Source organism: Erythrolamprus reginae, chromosome Z, assembly GCF_031021105.1.
Source record: "Erythrolamprus reginae isolate rEryReg1 chromosome Z, rEryReg1.hap1, whole genome shotgun sequence".
NCBI lineage: Eukaryota > Metazoa > Chordata > Lepidosauria > Squamata > Dipsadidae > Erythrolamprus > Erythrolamprus reginae.
Genome location: NC_091963.1, coordinates 107,657,772 through 107,677,801, shown reverse-complemented (window position 1 = coordinate 107,677,801; position 20,030 = coordinate 107,657,772). Strand labels below are relative to the sequence as shown.

General features: G+C 39.9%; 1 protein-coding gene and 1 pseudogene across 1 annotated transcript; both read left to right on the top strand.

Annotated features, from left to right (window-relative positions):
* The first annotated feature begins 1,888 nt into the window (after positions 1-1,888).
* On the top strand, positions 1,889-14,513 carry LOC139154501 (keratin, type I cytoskeletal 19-like). Its single transcript, XM_070729150.1, has 8 exons — positions 1,889-2,831; positions 3,991-4,073; positions 5,348-5,504; positions 6,134-6,295; positions 9,073-9,198; positions 11,247-11,473; positions 12,833-12,951; positions 14,233-14,513. Exons 1-8 carry the CDS (start codon positions 2,334-2,336, stop codon positions 14,244-14,246), a joined length of 1,386 nt encoding a protein of 461 aa, XP_070585251.1. The 5' UTR covers positions 1,889-2,333; the 3' UTR covers positions 14,247-14,513.
* Positions 14,514-19,417: 4,904 nt separating this feature from the next.
* On the top strand, positions 19,418-19,495 carry LOC139155018 (U4 spliceosomal RNA; annotated as a pseudogene).
* The last annotated feature ends 535 nt before the right edge of the window (positions 19,496-20,030 follow it).

Here is a 20,030-nt window from a genome sequence, read left to right as displayed (position 1 = left end):
TTTCTTTATATATATTATTACTTGTCTATTCTCTTCAATGTGTATTGTGCATTGGACAAAATAAATAAATAAAAATAAATAAATAAATTTGGTATCTCATTCCTCCAAACACTGCATGCGTATTCAGAAGCTTCCATTTGAAGAACCTCAAAACCAGACTCTGCTAGTTGGCTCGGGACCTGATGGGGACACACTATTGCAGGAGAGACGGAGTAACAATGCGGACACCAAGAGCTGGATTTAAACTGGGTCATTTTTATTAAAATAAATTAGCATAATTTATTTAAATAAATTAGCATAATTAACATAATTAACTATGACCCTAACAATGGACCTGCAGGGTCAAACAATTGCTTCCGGGGCGGAAAATGATGTAGAATAAACTTCCGGGGCAACATATGGGCATAGCTCCATGCTAGTCCAGGTAAGGGACCCCTCCCTCACCTGAGACCATGCCATGCACTTGCATGTGGGAGGTCCTGCAGGCTAACCCCTAGCAGGGGAATTAAATGTGCGGGACCCAAAGACAGGTTCCCCCAATTGCTCAGGTCGCTTCCACCACAAGCCTTTGAAGAGAACCTGTCAATCATCCCCAAAGATGCCCAACGGAGAACACGCAGTTGCTAAACCACCACCCAGTTTTCCACCCCTAACCTGCCTACCCAAATGACCAAAGGTAAGCCAATTAGCCTAACAGGTGCGAGCACCCCCTAACCGCTTATCCTTCTCCTCAGTGTGGAATAGGCGAAAAAACAGCCCCGGCTAAGAGGCCAGACCATCAAAAATTCCTATTCGGCCCCCTAGGGCGACCCAGAATAGCACACTGCAGAATAGGGAGGGCGGGCGGGTGTCTGCTCTGGCAACAGGTCCGGGCGAAAAGGCTGAGCCCGGGCCTGCCCGCCCTTTTATAGGGCTGGCAGGCCCCGCCCGGACACGTCACCGATCAGGCCACCCTGGCCTGCTCTTCGGCCGAAGTCTCGTGATCTCATGAGACTTCGGCCGAGATTCAAGATGGCGGCTACGCCGTGTGGCCGCAGTCTCCCCGATGCCTCCAGCAAAAGGCGCCGGTAGGTGAGTGCTACCGGCGCTATTTTGGAAGTAGGTAGGTGAGTGAAATATAAAACTCACCCCTTTATCCTTTTGTTCTCTTGGTTTTTGCCAATCATTTAATTTATAGTGTTTTGACATTGTAAGTTCCCCAGAATTATTTTGGCTAGTGAAGTGTTTGTTTGTTTGTTTGTTTGTTTGTCAGTTAGTTAGTTTGCTTGTTTGTTTATATGCCCCCCTTCTCCTCAGATCCAGGGCAGCTCACAACAGAAATACATACAAAACATATGTATGGTAGCAATTCTATACTAGCTTTGTTGTTTTCATAAACACATTCATATTTATAATTGATATTTAACTTTTATTTTTCAGATGTTCTTGATAAAATTGGACTTTGGTTTCCTCTTCAAGTACTCCGTCTCTTAAGGGACCTAAAATTGCAGCTGTCTTCAGCATCAGGACTATACAGTATTTCAGTTGTGTTACATTGCCAAGTGATTTTTGTGAATAAATCAAAATGCAATATCTTTATAACAGCCATTAAAATTAAAATATTGATCCTATAGTTCACACCCAGGGATTCCAATAAAACATGTTCACTACTGTTTTCAAATTAGAGTTATTTCACAATGTTAATTTCTCACTTGATTCAGGTTCAAAACATAATCATTTACCTATTTAATAACCAAATGTTCTTGGCAGCTTTCAAGGTTAGAGACAAAGATCCCTGTTTAATATTTAATTTCAGAGATGTTATATACTTAGTCTCTCACAATAAGCCCAAAGAGGGGAAAATTCAAGACTATCCTTCTTACTGTAGCAAAATAAAATCAAGATGAAATCAAGACAAACAATCCCTAATAATAGTGGAAAATATTTTTGTTGCAGTAGGCTGTAATTATTTCTTTCCCTTGAATATTTTATTATTGTAATGCTATTTTATGACACTTTTCAGTGTGGAGCAAAGAGAATGATTCACTTGATATTGTGGCTGATGTATTTGGGAAAGAAATGTGCTGACACCTTGCAAGAGCTAAATGTAGCTGAGATTTCTGAAAGCAAATTTGCCTCCAGAATAATTTTCCTTGGCTAGGGAAAGCCAGATGAGCCAGCCTTATGGAAGACAAAGGAACACCCTTATGGCAACACCCACACTGCAGAAAGTATAAATAGATACCTGTATATATATGTTAGCATCTGCACTCTATCTTTGCATCAAGCTGTGCACCTTTGGCTTTATTTTTTTTCCCCTGGCTCCTTGATCTTGCTTCTAAAATTTATTTGATATGAGTTGCAGGTCTAAACAGACTATGTTGTACACCAAGGGGAGAAACTCCAGTAGTAGCTGTGGTGGAATAAGGGTAGTTTCAGGAATCTCCGGGAGAGGCGCCTCCTCTGTTGTAAGTAGTGTTGGAGGCGGTATATCTGGGAGGACCTTTTCCAGTGGAGCTTCCTATGGGGGTGGTAGCTGCACTGATGGTGGCTTTGGAGGAAATATGTTAGGAAGCTATGTTTATGGTTCTGGGAGCAGTTTCCGCTTTGGGCAAATGGGTGGTGGCTTTGGCATTGGCAATGAAACCCCCTTGATTTCCTGTGATGAGAAGATGACCATGCAGAATCTCAATGACCGCCTGGCCTCTTACTTGGAGAAAGTGCGACACCTTGAGGAAGAGAATGCTGAGTTTGAAACCAGAATTAAACAGTGGTATGATCGACAAGGCCCACCATCTGAGCTAAAGGATTATAGCTCTTATTATCAACAAATTGAAGAGTTAAAGAATCAGGTATGAAAATCGTTCCTCTGTAATGTACATCTATATTATTAATTATTCTGGCCGTGCCATAGATTAGGCATTAATGCTTTGGAATTTAATATAGAAATATATGTTATGTTAACATAATGGCTATTTTGAGGAAGGGGATGGTTAGAGTTAGCATTAAAATTGGGAAGTACTATTTATTATTTATTTATTCGGCTTCTATGCCACCCAATCCCAAAGGTTTAGGTTTAGGTTTAGGTTTATTGGATTTATATGCCGCCCCTCTCCGCAAACTCGGGGCGGCTCACAACAATAATAAAAAACAGTACAGTACACAATACCAAATCCAATGCCCACCCATCCAGTTCCAATTGAAATTAATAATCTCATAAAAAACAGTATATATAAAAAACAGGCACACAGTCAATCAATCAACAAAACAACATGGGCAAGGGGGAGGTGTTTTAGTTCCCCCATGCCTGACGGCAAAGGTGGGTCTTAAGGAGTTTACGAAAGGCAGGGAGGGTGGGGGCAATCCTAATCTCAGGGGGGAGCTGGTTCCAGAGGGTCAGGGCCCCCACAGAGAAGGCTCTTCCCCTGGGTCCCGCCAGACAACATTGTTTAGTCGACGGGACCCGGAGAAGGCCAACTCTGTGGGACCTAACCGGTCGCTGGGATTCGTGCGGCAGGAGGCGGTCCCGAAGATATTCTGGTCCGGTGCCATGAAGGGCTTTATAGGTCATAACCAACACTTTGAATTGTGACCGGAAACTGATCGGCAGCCAATGCAGACTGCGGAGTGTTGGAGTGATATGGGCATACTTGGAGAAGCCCATAATTGCTCTCGCAGCTGCATTCTGCACGATCTGAAGGACTCAGGGTGGCTTACAACAACAATATAGATACAATATAAATAGATACAAAATGATAGAAAGAAGTCAAACATTTGGAAAATGGTTTTTGCCCAAAGCTAGAGAGCGAAAGCGATGAAGGATTTTATGAGTTAAGAAAATCATGGCTGAGAGAAGAAAGCATAAAATAAGTTCAGTGTATCCCTTCTGGGTAGGGAACATGTGGAAACTGGAAAGTAAAATTGAAAACTAAATTTCAAGTACAATGTTATGGCAAGTAAGAAGTAATAGGTGGATAAAGTTTAAATAACATATTTCTTTCCCTAATGCAGATTGTTTGCGCCTCCGTGGATAACAGTAAGCTTATCCTGGATATTGATAATAACCGCATGACTGCTGATGATTTCAGATTGAAGTAAGTCCCACTTGAATCATATAGTAACCATTACAAAAATTACAAAAGTCCACACAGCTTGGAACCGCCCACATACTATGCCGACACACAATGACTTTCTAGGACAGGAGTGTCAAACCTGATTTCATTGAGGGCTGAATTAGAGTTGTATTTGACCATGGAGGGCTGGGGTGGGCATAGGCAGGTTGGGCATGGCCAGCTCAATATCATTTGGGTCAGGGTGTCTAAGTGCTCTGCCAGAAAAAACAGGCTTGTAAGCAGTGTTCCCTCTAATTTTTGGGGTGGGTGGGCGGAAAAGTATAGTGTCTGAGCGGCAGTCCCTTTGGGACTGGGCGGCACAGAAATAATAAATAAATAAATAAATAAATAAACAAACAAACAAACAAACAAACAAACAAACAAACAAAAAACCCACCCTGTTTTGCCTCAGAGAATTTCAAAATAAAATACTGTACTGTGTGTCTATAACAGTGAGCTCATAATAGGGCAACTCTATCAATATCAAAATGCCACTTAAATAGTTGAGCTAGTTTCAAACTAGATTTTTATTTTCTTTCTCTCTTCCTTACTCCCATTCTTTTTCTTTCTCTTTTCCTTCCTCTCTTTTTTCTATCTGTTTCTCTCTCTTCCTCTCTTCCTCTCTCTCTCCTTCCCTCTCACTCTTTCCCTCTCGGTTTCTGGGCAGGTTTGGAAAACTCTGAGTTGATGATGATTTTTAAGTGAGCGATTGCTCACTGCTCAGCTTAGAGGGAACTATGCTTGTGAGCTCTGTTTTCACCTGCAATAGTCTCCTACAGCCCTCTGCCAGCTAAAATGGAGCTCAGGAGGTCTGCCTGCAGCCCTAGCAAGCTCCGTTTTTGGTTGTGATGGCAAACCTCTGCCAGCAAAAATTTGGTATGTATAAGATCAGCTAAATACCAGTTGTGATTTCACATCATTGTGTATATAATAATAATTTATTAAATTTGTACGACACATGACTCTGCAATTTTGGGCAATTCACAACAATCCAACAAAGAAAGTACTGAAAAGTATAAAAAATATGAATAAAATATTTTAAAAAACAATGATAAAACATGAAATCTTTTAAAATTTCCTTTTCCATAGTGGGATAACTATCAAATAGTCCACAAATGAGCAGTCCACTCCAGAACAGTGCAATGAAGCAAAAGAGGGAATCTTTGCATACAAAGCTATTCCAGAAGTATTGATTTTGGCAATGATCCCTATAGATCTAACAGTGTGTTTCCCCTCCTTTCATAACTGCGATGCAGGTATGAAACTGAATTGGCTCTCTGCCAAAATGTGGAAGCTGATATCAATGGATTGCGCCAGGTTTTGGATCAATTGACTCTTTGTAGATCTGATTTGGAGGCACAACTTGAATCCCTCCGAGAAGAGCTGTGCTGTATCAAGAAGAACCATGAGGAGGTGAGATCCCTTTCTCCACATTGCTATTATTCTTGGTCTAATCTTATACATCCACATTGCTATACAGCTGATCTTATACATCCACATTGCTATTATTCTTGGTCTGATCTTATACATCCACATTGCTATACAGCTGATCTTGTACATCCACATTGCTATTATTCTTGGTCTGATCTTATACATCCACATTGCTATACAGCTGATCTTGTACATCCACATTGCTATTATTCTTGGTCTGATCTTATACATCCACATTGCTATACAGCTGATCTTATACATCCACATTGCTATTATTCTTGGTCTGATCTTATACATCCACATTGCTATACAGCTGATCTTATACATCCACATTGCTATTATTCTTGGTCTGATCTTATACATCCACATTGCTATACAGCTGATCTTATACATCCACATTGCTATTATTCTTGGTCTGATCTTATACATCCACATTGCTATACAGCTGATCTTATACATCCACATTGCTATTATTCTTGGTCTGATCTTATACATCCACATTGCTATACAGCTGATCTTGTACATCCACATTGCTATTATTCTTGGTAAGAGTGAGACTGAAAAAAATCCCTTCTGACTGAAGACCACATCTTTTTGAACTTAATTTGCAGGAAATTAAGAGTTTGAAGAGTCAGACCTGTGGCGATGTTAGTGTGGAAGTTAACTCTTCCCCAGGTCAAGATCTGAAGAAGGTTTTGGAAGAAATGAGATGTCAGTATGAAACCATGATTGAGAAAAATCGCAAAGAAGTTGAACAGTGGTATGAATGCAAGGTATGTTGTTCCTGATTACAGTAAAATAGAGTTTACAGTGTCACATTTACACTGTAACAACTAACAATCTGAGTAGTCGCTTATGCTGTTTTGGGGGGAAACCACCACTTAAGGAGGAATAATATTTTCATAACATTTTTCATAACATTTGCACATTCTATTTTCAGTGCAATCAATGCACATTTAAGTAATGCCACATATTCATTAGGGAGGGGGGGAGTGGACCAAATAAATTATGTCTGAGACTTTGCCATTGAGGGGCAACTTCAAGACTATTTGCCCCACTTCTAGGATATATGCTCCCCTTCATCTTACAGGACAGGGCTGACCGGAAATCTGGCTCTTTAGAAATAACAATTTCTCAGCTCTTCCTCCTATTTATATTGTGAAATGGTTTATAGTGGCAATGAGAGAGAGTCAGCAAGATACTCCTACTTCATTCATTCTGGGATACTGCACCATTTTGGTCTCTCACCACTCTCCCATTTAGAAGTCCACAATTGTTTTGGTTAATATTTATTTATTTATTTATTTATTACTTAGATTTGTATGCCGCCCCTCTCCGAAGACTCGGGGCGGCTCACAACACGTGGAAACAAATCATAAATAATCTGACAAATTTAAAATATTTAAAGATTTAAAAAAGACCCCATATACTAACAGACATACACACAAGCATACCATGTATAAATTAAACATGCCCAGGGGGAGATGTTTCAGTTCCCCCATGCCTGACGGCAAAGGTGGGTTTTAAGGAGTTTACGGAAGGCAGGAAGAGTAGGGGCAGTTCTAATCTACGGGGGGAGTTGGTTCCAGAGGGCCAGTACCGCCACAGAGAAGGCTCTTCCCCTGGGGCCTGCCAACCGACATTGTTTAGTTGACGGGACCCGGAGAAGGCCCACTCTGTGGGACCTAATCGGTCGCTGGGATTCGTGCGGCAGGAGGTGGTCTCGGAGATATTCTGGTCCAATGCCATGAAGGGCTTTAAAGGTCATAACCAACACTTTGAATTGTGACCGGAAACTGATCGGCAGCCAATGCAGACTGCAGAGTGATGGTGAAACATGGGCATACCTAGGTAAGCCCATGACTGCTCTTGCATCTGCATTCTGCACGATCTGAAGTTTCCGAACACTTTTCAAAGGTAGCCCCATGTAAAGAGCATTACAGTAGTCGAACCTCGAGGTGATGAGGGCATGAGTGACTGTGAGTAATGAGTCCCGGTCCAGATAGGGCCGCAGCTGGTGCACCAGGCGAACCTGGGCAAACAACCCCCTCGCCACAGCTGAGAGATGTTTTTCTAATGTGAGCTGTGGATCGAGGAGGACGCCCAAGTTGCGGACCCTCTCCGAGGGGGTCAATAATTCCCCCCCCAGGGTGATGGACGGACAGATGGGATTGTCCTTGGGAGGCAAAACCCACAGCCACTCCGTCTTATCTGTATAACTGAACTTCATTATACCCTTTAAATACTTTTGGCTTCCAAAGATTGTAGATAACATGGTGATCCCATCAGATAGAAGAGAGTCAAAAATTTGAGTATGTTTTGGGAGTAGTCTTTGTGGGATATTTCAGCTACTTTCAGAAAACTCCAGTTATGTGTTAGACCTTCCAAAGACTAAATGAATTTATCATCATGTCTGGTCACTCATTTAGAATGGAGAAAGCCAGAACAGAATACCATGCTTACCTTTGGTGAAGCCTTTTATATTTAGAAAGGACAATTCTAAGTTGGAAATGAAACATAAATGTAATACATTATCATGGTAATGGAGGGCTGGCCATGTTTTTTAAAAAATCTTTTTCTATGGGCAGAATGATTCTTCAGAATACAATGTTCCCTCGATTTTCGCGGGGGATGCGTTCCGAGACCGCCCGCGAAAGTCAAATTTCCGCGAAGTGGAGATGCGGAAGTAAATACACTATTTTTGGCTATGAACAGTATCCCAAGCCTTCCATTAACACTTTAAACCCCTAAATTACAATTTCCTATTCCCTTAGCAACCATTTAGATTATTACTCACCATGTTTATTTATTAAAGTTTATTAAAAAAAATGTTTTTTAAAGGCAGACAAAGGTTTGGCAATGACATATGACGTCATCGGGCAGGAAAAACCGTGGTATAGGAGAAAAAACAGCGAAGTATTTTTTAATTAATATTTTTGAAAATCCGTGGTATAGACGTTCCGCAAAGTTCGAACCCGCGAAAATTGAGGGAACACTGTATTCCTTACATAATTAGTACAGAGATCATGAATATAAGTGAATGCATTTATTCATGGGAGTGGCTAACCCTAATGACCTAAAATAAATATGAAAACCCTCCTTTTAATTTTCTACTTGCCAGTTTGGCACAGTGGTTAGGTTGTCGGACTCAAGTCCATACATTGTAGTCTTTCTTAGGTAGGAAAGTTTTTGGGTGATTTGAGTCAATTATTCTTTCTCAGTTCAATTTATGTCACATGATTGTTATGGTTGGGAAAATAGCTAATGGAAGCATAAACAATTTGTGCTGCCCTGAGTTCAACAAAACAAAGATCATCACCCTCATATTGTCCTTGCTATGAATATAAGTGAGCCTATTTACAACAACATGTTGTTCCTCAACATAAGACAATACTAATAGCCTGCCATTATTCTGTTCCTTAAAAATATTTCCCCTTACAAATATTTTAATATTTCAAAGGTTTAAAGTCATCTTGATGTCAGTAGTTTCATCAGTAAACAAACTGCTTCTCAATTTCCCCATCTTATTTTTAATGGTTGTTTTTTTCAGATGGAAGAAGTGAATCAAGAGGTCTGTATCAGTAGCAAAGAAGTTGAGGATTGCAACAATCAAGTTGTTGACCTAAAACGTCAACTGCAAACCTTGGAAATAGACTTGCAAGCTCAGCTTTGCTTGGTAAGCCTCCCATTTATTTATACAATAGACTTTAGTTTCTGATTTGTCTCTTTCATGAACTTTCACGAACTACTTATTAGCCATAGAAAGTATAAGGTTCATACTAATAGAAAAAATATTTTTTAATTTTTTCTCTACAGTATTAAAGATTGCAACTTTAGAAAATTAATATTTTAGGTAAACATGCAGATCTGTACAGCCAGTCAACTCATGAGTCAGTTTTACAATCCCTGGGCCAGCACTAACCAAGAGGATAGTTGAAGGCAATAAGTACAGGGTAGAGAGAAGCAAAGAAAAAGGTAGGCTAACAATTGGGGAATCTGCAAAAGGAACAGGGAAGGAAAATATTTCTTGCTATACTGTAAGTTATTCTCCATACCATTAGTATACATGTAATTTATTTATTTATTTATTAGATTTGTATGCCGCCCCTCTCTGTAGACTCGGGGCAGCTAACAACAATAATAAAAACAATATGTAACAAATCTAATATTTAAAACCACTAAAAAACCCTTGTTAAAAACCAAACATACACACAAACATACCATGCATAAATTGTATAGGCCTAGGAGGAAGGAATATCTCAATTCCCCCATGCCTGACGACAGAGGTGGGTTTTAAGGAGCTTACAAAAGGCAAGGAGGGTGGGGGGCAATTCTGATCTCTGGAGGGAGCTGGTTCTAGAGGGCCAGGGCCACCACAGAGAAGGCTCTTCCCCTGGGTCCCGCCAAATGACATTGTTTAGTTGACGGGACTCGGAGAAGGCCCACTCTGTTGGACCTAACTGCTGGCTGGGATTCGTGCGGCAGAAGGCGGTCCCGGAGATATTCTGGTCCGATGCCATGAAGGGCTTTATAGGTCATAACCAACACTTTGAATTGTGACCAGAAACTGATCGGCAACCAATGCAGACTGCGGAGTGTTGGTGTAACACGGGCATATTTAGGGAAGCTCATGATTGCTCTCACAGCTGCATTCTGCACGATCTGAAGTTTCCAAACACCTTTCAAAGGTAGCCCCATGTAGAGAGCGTTACAGTAGTCGAACCTCGAGGTGATGAGGGCATGAGTGACTGTGAGCAGTGACTCCCGGTCCAGATAGGGCCGCAACTGGTGCACCAGGTGAACCTGGACAAATGCCCCCCTCGCCACAGCTGAACGCTGTTTCTCTAATGTGAGCTGTGGATCAAGGAGGACACCCAAGTTGCGGAGCCTCTCTGAGGGGGTCAATGATTCCCCCCCCCCAGGGTGATGGACGGACAGATGGAATTGTCCCTGGGAGGCAAAACCCACAGCCACTCACTGGAGAAGAGCCTAATGCTGGGAAAGATTGAAGGCAAAAGAAGAAGGGAATGAGGTGGCTAGATGGAGTCACTGAGGCAGGAGGCCTGAGGTTAAATGGACATCAGAGGATGGTAGAGAACAGAAAGGCCTGGAGGAATATTGTCCATGGGTCACAAACAATAACAACAACAATAACAACAGAGACTATCATTTTCTTTGGAAAAATATAGCTTGTAGGATATATTCCGAGTCTTCGGAGAGGGGCGTCATACAAATCTAATTAATAATAATAATAATAATAATAATAATAATAATAATAATAATAATAATAATAATAATTATTATTATTATTATTAATTTCAGTACAACCCAGCAAACGAGATCACTATGCTGGATTTTGTATTTCATCACCAGTCGGACACTTCCCAAGCACCTAGGACTGCGTGATGTAGCGGCGAATTAAGTTTGCCGATCCCAGTAAAGTGGCCTTTTGCAATTGACAGATGGAGATTTTGTCAATTCCGATGGTTTTCAAATGTCTGCTGAGATCCTTTGGTACTGCGCCCAGCATGCCAAGTACCACTGGGACCACTTTCACTGGCTTATGCCAGAGTCGTTGCAGCTCGATTTTTAGATCTTCGTATTTCACTAATTTCTCTAGCTGCTTCTACTCATTATTATTATTATTATTATTATTATTATTATTATTGATTTTTTTTTTATTTCATTTTTCTATTGACAACCTTCACTTTTTAACTTCTTAAGAGGGAATCACTGCAAGACTCTTTGGGTGAGACCGAATGTCGCTATAATACCCACCTAGCTGAAATACAGAACCAGATATCTTGTGTGGAACAGCAACTGGCAGAGTTGAGGGCAGAGATGGAATGCCAGAATCGAGAATACAGAGAACTTCTAGATGTCAAGTGTCGCTTGGAACAGGAGATCCAGACCTACCGCTCCCTCTTAGAAGAAGGGCAGCAAGATATTAGGTATGTAGATCATGGCAATCATAAACATTTTTGGATTTTCTAAAATGTATTCTTTCCTCCTAGCCCCAGAACTCTTCTGAGTTATAAAGTGTGCTATTATATAAAGGTGTGCTATTACACTAAGGGAAGCAGCTGCTTCAACAATGAGCATAGGGTGCAACAGTAATTTATTTAAATTTATTTTTATTTTACTTCCAGAGAGGTACATGAGAGATTTTATTCCTTACATATTAGACCAATTTCCTGCCTTTATTGATCATGGACTTACTATGGACAGGGGAGCCATTTGTTGCCCTGCAAGGCTAGAACTGATGAAGATTAACAACTAAAACTGTATAGTGTGCTTCTTCTCAAGGTCTGGGAAAAATTCTGGCCTGGGGTGATTTGCCTGATGGAATTGCTTGATGGGATTGTATTGGATTGTATCGAAGGATTGCTTGGAGGCTTTTGATTCACTTATGGAATAAAGTTGGCTTCTTCCTCTCCTACGATGGTCTATGTTTATCTTTGAAACCCTTCCCCAATGCAACATCAGGTTAATTATCAAATGCAAAAGAACTCAACTTTCTAGTATATTCTATCAGTATCTCTACAGCAATGGTTCTCAACCTGGAGGTCAGAACCCCTCTGGGGGGGGGGGTCAAACATCTGTTTCACAAGGTCACCTAAGGCCATGGGAAAAGACAAATTTCCCATGGTGTTAGGAACCAAAGCTTCTATTCTGGCACCTTGGAACATATTTTTACAATTCGACCAATCAAACATTTACAATGGAAGTATTCCTCTGACCTTCTTGCCAATCAGTTTAGACCTCTGTTGGGAGAATTGGTGCTAGACTTATGGTTGGGGGTCACCGCAACATGAGGAACTGTATTATGGGGTCGCGGCATTAGAAAGGTTGAGAACCACTGCTCTAGAGGATGATAATTCCAGGTTATTATATTAATTTGCCCTCCCAGTCTCTGGCCTTCAGAACCTGCCCAACTCATAAAGGCCACCTTAAAAAAATCATGGTGTGAATTACAATGTCATTATATAATAACTACGTACTTCAGAGTTCTGCATTCTTTGGGGATTTGTAGAAGTATACGGCTGTCATATGTGTAGCCTGGGAGAAAAGATGCTGGACTAGATAAGCATTTGGGCTAATTTTAGTAGGTATCTTTTTCTGTTCATATAAATTCACTCAAGGAATCCTCTGTTCTCATTCTTCTCCTGTCTTGCAATCACATGCCATAAAAATAATGTCCAAAAAATAAATAAATAGCACAAATAATTTTATTTAATGCTATTAATATATAGTTAATAATTATTTTGATCTCATTTGAGGATGCTGCCTTCTTTGATTTTTCCCAACAGTAGTCCCAGCAGCAGCCTTTCTGGAGGGGGACATTCCAAACACTCAGGAGGAGTGAGACACCTCTCTCATTCTTACAGTACCTCTAGTTCAAGCCAGGTCTCCACATCAGACCTGAAAGGTAAGGAGGAATCAAAGTATATTATATATATAAAAGATGAAACTAATCTTTAATGGTTCAAGGTGGGGAAATTGTGGTAGGTGAGGCATATTTGGGGGGGATTGTTTTTTGTGTTGGGACTGGTCTCAGGGCATCATGTCATTGTCAATGACAATTTCATTGTATTGATGATAAGTATTTATATTTATATTAAAAATAATACTTAAAAGAAACATTTTTCTATATACGGTGGTACCTCTACCTAAGAGTGCCTCTACTTAAGAACTTTTCTAGATAAGAACCGGGTGTTCAAGATTTTTTTTGCCTCTTCTTAAGAACCATTTTCTTCTTAAGAACCCGAGCCTGGAAAAATTTCCCAGGAAATTTGAGAGTGGCACGAAGGCCTGGCCAGTTTCCTGCCATTCCTCTGGGTTTCTCTCTCTGGTGCAGTGTATAGGAGGCCCATGCTCCTCCTCGCCACCTCAGAGTCCCTCTTCTTTTTTTCTTTAAGCCTTAAAGTTTTGGATTTTTTTGATTCCCCTCACCTCACCTTCTTCCTTTGGCAATGACTGTCCCCCTCCTCTTCTTCCTCCTCCTCCTCCTACCCAAATTCCCAGCTTGTATTTCTTTCCTAATGGTTTTGCACGCATTATTTGCTTTTACATCGATTCCTATGGGAAAAATTGCTTCTACTTACAAACCTTTCTACTTAAGAACCTGGTCACGGAATGAATTAGGTTCTTAAGTAGAGGTACCACTGTATATGCAAAATTGAAAAATAAACCTTTCTTGGAAAGCCAATACCAGATATTTTAGCTAAGCTTTGACCTATCCAATTCTTCTGTTGTCCCTACAGATTCGGCAATCATTCTTATTTAATGCTTTTAGATTGATATCCAGATCTGTTCCTTTGAGTCTCTGGTTCATGCAGCCATAGATTAACCGTTATGGCTCTGTCCTTCATTTACTGAGATATATTAAGATTGTTCTGTCCCAAATGTATCTGAACTTGTTCTGAGTGAACATATAACACACTTAGCAATGTGTATATACTCGTTCCAATTCCTTGTTTTTACAGTGATGTATACTTCCAAACTGAACAGATCAATCAGATTTAAAAATCTGATTAATAAATCAGTCATCTAGCTTGTATCCCCTGCCATCTTTGGTTTCATAGTCCAGGAAGGATCCCTTAATTATCTCAACATCTTCCATGTTAAGGAAGGCCATATTCATTAATTCGAGACCTTTTCAATTTCTATCCACAAAGTTTTTTACTCCTTCCCCCTTTCCTTTCTCTAGGATACAGCAGATGAATGAACAATAAGATCTTCAACTAATATAGGCTTCGCAACTCTATTCTACATTGCACACCGGTTTATATCAGTTAGCAAAAGAGGAATCGTCCTTCTAGTTATTGAACACTGTTCATGGCAAATATCTATCAGTGGACTGTCTTTTAACTAGCAGATTTATCTGTTTCTCAAGCTTAGATATGACCATTAATTTCTCCACTTCTTAATTTCTGTGGTGTTGCTCTTGGACATTCCGCTAAAAATGGGTTTTCAATAAAGCTGTGCTTCTAGCAGATGCAAATCAAACCTATGTCTCTGTGTCATGCACTTATAGATAAGATGTTCTCTGTTTGTCCTTTCTGTGTAATCAATTATTAAAATGGCAAAATATGATTAATGGAAGTTACCTAAACATTAGAATATATGCCAATATTTGCTAGTTATTCCTTCTAGAAGAAAGATGAAAGGAAGACATTAATACTGGATAGCCAGTCATCGGGGCCAGATACCTATGGACCGCTTTCGGGGAACCAAATATATATTCCAGGAGGGCTCCATAGTAATATTTATTTTATGTATTCATTGCACAAATTTATACAGCCACCCAACTGACCCATTGGTGACTCTGGGCAACTTACCACACTGAAAAATCCACCATGTAATAAAAACCTTTAAAAGCCTCACGTACTACTCGACATGGCAACAACAACACAATCAAATCATTCACAGCTTCATCTTCATTTGTGGGTCCTAGGTTTACTGACAAGGCCATGTTTTAAGGATTTGGGAGGAAGGCAGAGAGGTGGTCACACCCTTAGAGGGAATGAGAAGGCCCTTTTCTTGTGGCCCTTTCTTAATCAATGCAACCCATAATATGCACTGCCTTCCTGTCCTTCCTGGCTAGGTGGATATAATAGGGGAGAGATGGCCTTCAAATAGCCTGGACTTCTTATAAAATATAACACTACTTGTGGCAGATGGTTAGAGATACATAGGCTATATTGGCTACATTATGGAAAATTTAGCTAGCTATTCACATGGAGACTCTGTGTAAAATCCCCAAGATTAGAGAAGTAAACAAGTGGTAAGGCCACATTTGGAATACTGCATTCAGTTTTGGTCGCCACAATGCAAAAAGGATGTTGAGACTCTAGAAAAAGTGCAGAGAAAGAGCAACAAAGATGATTAGGGGACTGGAGGCTAAAACATATGAAGAACGGTTTCAGGAACTGGGCATGGCTAGTTTGATGAGGAGAAGGACCAAAGGAGACATGATAGCAGTGTTCCAGTATCTCAGGGATTGCCACAAACAAGAAGGAGTCAACCTATTCTCCCCAGCACCTGAGAGTAGAATAAGAAGCAATGGGTGGAAGCAGAACAAGGAGAGAAGCAACTTAGAACTAAGGAGATTATTTTATGTATAGTTTAAGATCTAGGTTTTTTTATTATGTAATGCTTTTCTTTCCCCTCCCCTTTATCACTATTACCCTCCCCACCCTTTTTAACTATTTAAATTCAATAAACTCTTTTTTTAACAAGAACTAAGGAGAATTTTCCTGACAGAACAATTAATCATTGGAACAGCTTGCCTCCAGAAGTTGTGAATGCTCCAACGCTGGAAATTTTAAGAAGATGTTGGATAACCATCTGTCTGAAGAAGTGTAGGGTTTCCTGCCCAAGCAGGAGGTTGGACTAGAAGACTTCCAAGATCCCTTCCAAATCTGTTGTTGTTATTGTTGTTGTTGTTGTTGTTGTTGTTATTATTATTATTATTATTATTATTATTATTATTATTATTACTCTGTACTGCTTTTAGTTTGCTTAGTTTACTTTAAAGATCTTTCTGCAAGGTCTATTTTTTTTAATCCTATTTTTTCTTCATTCTGCTGCTTTGAGGAGGAAACATGTTTCAATAAGCTTTTTATTTTTAAAGGAAAATGATGCCAGGAAACCAAGAGCTATACCCACCCTGTGGTATAACAAAGGAAACGCATCCACCCTTTTTATTTGCGGTTTCTGCCATCATGTAATCAGAACCTCTTATACAGTCACTTCTGGATTTGGTCCCACACTTAGCTTGTCAACAATGAGTTCTTTTTCCACTGATGTTTTCATTAGAGATTATCCCTTTCTATTATAAAGCCCAGGTGACTTCTTTATCAGTCATTTTGAAGGAATGTCATTCTATATTTTGTAACATTTCCTTATTCTAATAATTAGAACTGGAGGGTGTCTTTGCTGCTTTGATTAAAATATAGACACTACTTTGTTTTATGGTTCAACTTCCTATTTTAAACATTATTCTAACTACGTAAACAGCATGCCATCGGAAAGTCATGCAAGAAATCCAAGATCTGCTTGTTTATTTAATTGGGATACAATAATTTAATTATTATTCATTAAATATAAACACTGTCTGATCCCAACAATCCTGAACATTTAGAACATTTAGAGATAAAATATGTTAAAACCAACCAAAAAAAAGGTAGACAAAAATGTAGAAGGAAGAAGAGAAGGGTGACGAAAATCAAAAGAGGGAAAATGAATGGAAATGAAAATGGTGCAAAAGTAACTTAATAATTATTTTGGTTAGCAACAGAAATTATTGGAAAATAGATCTCAGGATTATTACTTTCTTTTGCTGAAAAGTGTGTGTGTTGTGTGTGTGTTGTGTGAGCGGGAGGGGTTGGCTGTCTGCTGTGTTTGGAAATGTGCTGATCTTCTCTGTCTGGCACTAGTTAGGATACAGACATGAAATTGCATTTTATACTTCTGTGAAGATGAAAGGCGGCTTTCCTCAAACTTTGATGAAATAGAGCTTAGTTCTATTTGTTCTCTAAAGTCATTCGGTGCATTTTGCTGTTCCTGAAGAAAATAGGATATTTTTGGAACAAAGAAAGTTGTGAATCATTTGGTGGAAGCCACAGATAGTAGCCATAATTGGCATGAGATAAAAATGCTTGAATAGCAACACAAGCTAATTGTTGTATGTGAACTCAGCCATAAGGGAAAGATCTGACTATTACCTTATTAGTAGTTTACATAGAAAGGAAGAGTCTATCCTGAGTTGGCATGTCTTTTAAATATAGCTAAACAACAAATAATTGAAAAAGAAATTTTCTCAATAAGTTCATCTAGTTGTGTGTTTGTTAGAAATGGATTGATTGGCAATTTATGCTTTTGGATGAAATGAGTAACCTTAGGGAAGCTTAGGGAAAATATCCATTGTCATCAGAAAGCATCTAGGCCCTTGATAAATACTAGATTGACAACATAATTAAAGGGAAATCAATTATCCCACCTATAGAGAGGAAACAGTATACAGCTCATTGGTAAGAAAATTGTCACAGTTATTTGAAAAGAAGAATTTTTCTTTTAAAAAAATTAAATGAAAACAGCCAAAAGTGTCAAAACAGCTGCAAAAAGATGATCGGGAGGAGAATATGGGACAAGGATGGGCAGTAGGAGTGGATTGCAAAATACATAGTGGAGAGGGATATCATCTTGACTCCTAATGAAAGTGGCAATTGAAATCATAAGTTGGCAAGGAGGAGAAGAGAAATTGAATTAAAAGGACTTTAAAATAAAGAAAAAACAAGGTTGGGTAGACTTTTTTTAATTGAACATTTCTTTACTTCTCGTTCCTTCCCTCTCCCCCTCCTTTTTGCTGTCCTAAAGAAGAATTTTAAAATTTCAGGTGTTGTGGGACCTTTCTTTTTGTGTGTGTATTCACCTGCTGCTCATGGTGATTATGGACTCTCCCCTTGGTTGAAATGTTGAACTGAAGAAGTTGCTGAGGCAATCACACAGAGCCATTTCTCTGGTCCCTGCCTTCTCCCTCCCCAAGCCCTGCCATGGAGATTATGCTCTTTTTTCTTCTTTTTGACTTTTCCTTCTCATTTTTTAGTCTCTATTTTTCTTGTGCTTGCCCTTTTGTGATTCTTAATGAACTGATAATTGATTGATTTGATTGATAATTGATAATTTTCTCTTGGATTGGTTATAGTATCTAACATAGTATTTATTAATATAATATCAATAGAATAATTTTAAGTTTAGTACTTAATTTAGTATTTATTATAGTAAAGATATATTCTCTTCTAATATGTGTAGGTACTATAACATAACATATAATATAAAATATAAAATATTTACTTAGATTGGATTTAATTGAGATATAATAATCAGAATCAATAAAATTACTTGTCAATATGTTTGAGTATACTAATGGAGACAGAACAGAAAAGATATATATCAGAAAAGATGTGAGACAGGGATGCCCACTTTCCCCATTACTATTTATAATGTCTATAGAGGTACTATTAAACCAAGTAAGAGCCAATCAGGAGATTAAAGGATTGAGGATAAAAGGTGAACAACATAAAACCCAAGTATTCGCAGATGACATGGTATATATTATGGAAGACCCACTAAACTCAGGACCTAACTTATTAATGGACATGGATAATTTTGGAAAGTGGCCAGGCTTAAAATTAATAAAAACAAAACAAAGATAATAACAGAGAACTTCCCTAAAAAACAAATAGAAGAATTAGAAAAAGCAATGGGAATTAAATCACCAAAAAAATTTAAATACTTAGAAATTTGGATGTCAACAAAGTGTGCATTGTTAAAGGAAGATAATTATTGGAAACTATTAAAAGAGAGACCAAATTACAAACATCTCTACTAGGAAGAATTTCGGCGATAAAAATGAATATATTACCCAAACTGCTCTATTTATTTCAGACAGCACTGAACTTTGTTAATAATTGTAATATTAAAGATAAAAAATTACAAAATCCCAAATATGAGAATGTAAATAAACGATATGAATAACTGCTTCAGATATCAAAAGACATAGGTAAGAATAACGCCGGCTGACTTACCGGCCCCACGGCGATGTTGCGGAAGGGCCGGGCAGACTCGGACCCTTCCGATGGCGGCCGCCATCTTGTTTTCGGCCGAAATCTCGCGAGGCGAGATTTCGGCCGAGAATGCCCTGCCCACGTGGCTGGGCATGACGTCGGGTCTGGGCGGGGCCTGCTGGCCCTATTTAAGGGACAGCAGGCCGGGAAGACAGCCTTTTCGCCCGGACCTGGTGCCTGAGCAGACACTTGTTTGGTGCTGCTCGGCCGCCATTTTGGGTCTCCCTCGTGTTGCGGCCGCCATTTTGTGGCCTACCGAGGGGGCGAAAAGTGCTGTGTATCGTAGCCAACGAGGTTTATCCGAGGCGCGATTATTGCTAATTGAAAACTTTTCCTGCTTCAAGACGACGTCGTGGCCTTACTCCTCTCCACTTGGAGCTGTCTTCAGCGATCCCCCTCGGGCCCGAGGGGGACTGGTAACCTCCTCCCGGCTGGGAGGAGGGTGCGGTGGGGGGTGTTCGGTCTGGGCCCCCGGTCTTGGGCGGTTGTTGTTTGGGAGGCCGGATTGCAGGCCTTTAAGGCCTGCCTGCACAGGGAGGCTTGCCAATAGCAATATAATACAATAAATAATAATAAATACTGTATCAATATAAATATAATTATAAATATTATAATACAATAAAGGGGTCGAGGGGGTAGCAGGGGCTTCCCCCCCCTTTTTTTCTGGAACCAGGCCCTAGGTAGGGCCCTGCGGTGGGGGATTTGTGCCTGCCACTCGTTCAGGGGGTTCAGTCCTAGGTTGTTTTGGTGGCTCATTGCATTCTAGGGGAAAACCTGTGATGGCTCCTAAGAAGAGGCCTGCCACTGCTCCTATGGCCCCGCCAGCGGCGCGCCCCAGGAGGGCCCTTAGGCCTTCAGCCCGGGCTCGGGCCAGTAG

Coding starts and splice junctions, on each gene's coding strand:
- LOC139154501 (XM_070729150.1), top strand. CDS start 2,334: ATGAGTTGCAGGTCTAAACAGACTATGTTGTACACCAAGGGGAGAAAC. Junction 4,074..5,347: donor GCTGATGATTTCAGATTGAA/GTAAGTCCCACT, acceptor ACTGCGATGCAG/GTATGAAACTGAATTGGCTC. Junction 9,199..11,246: donor TGCAAGCTCAGCTTTGCTTG/GTAAGCCTCCCA, acceptor TAACTTCTTAAG/AGGGAATCACTGCAAGACTC.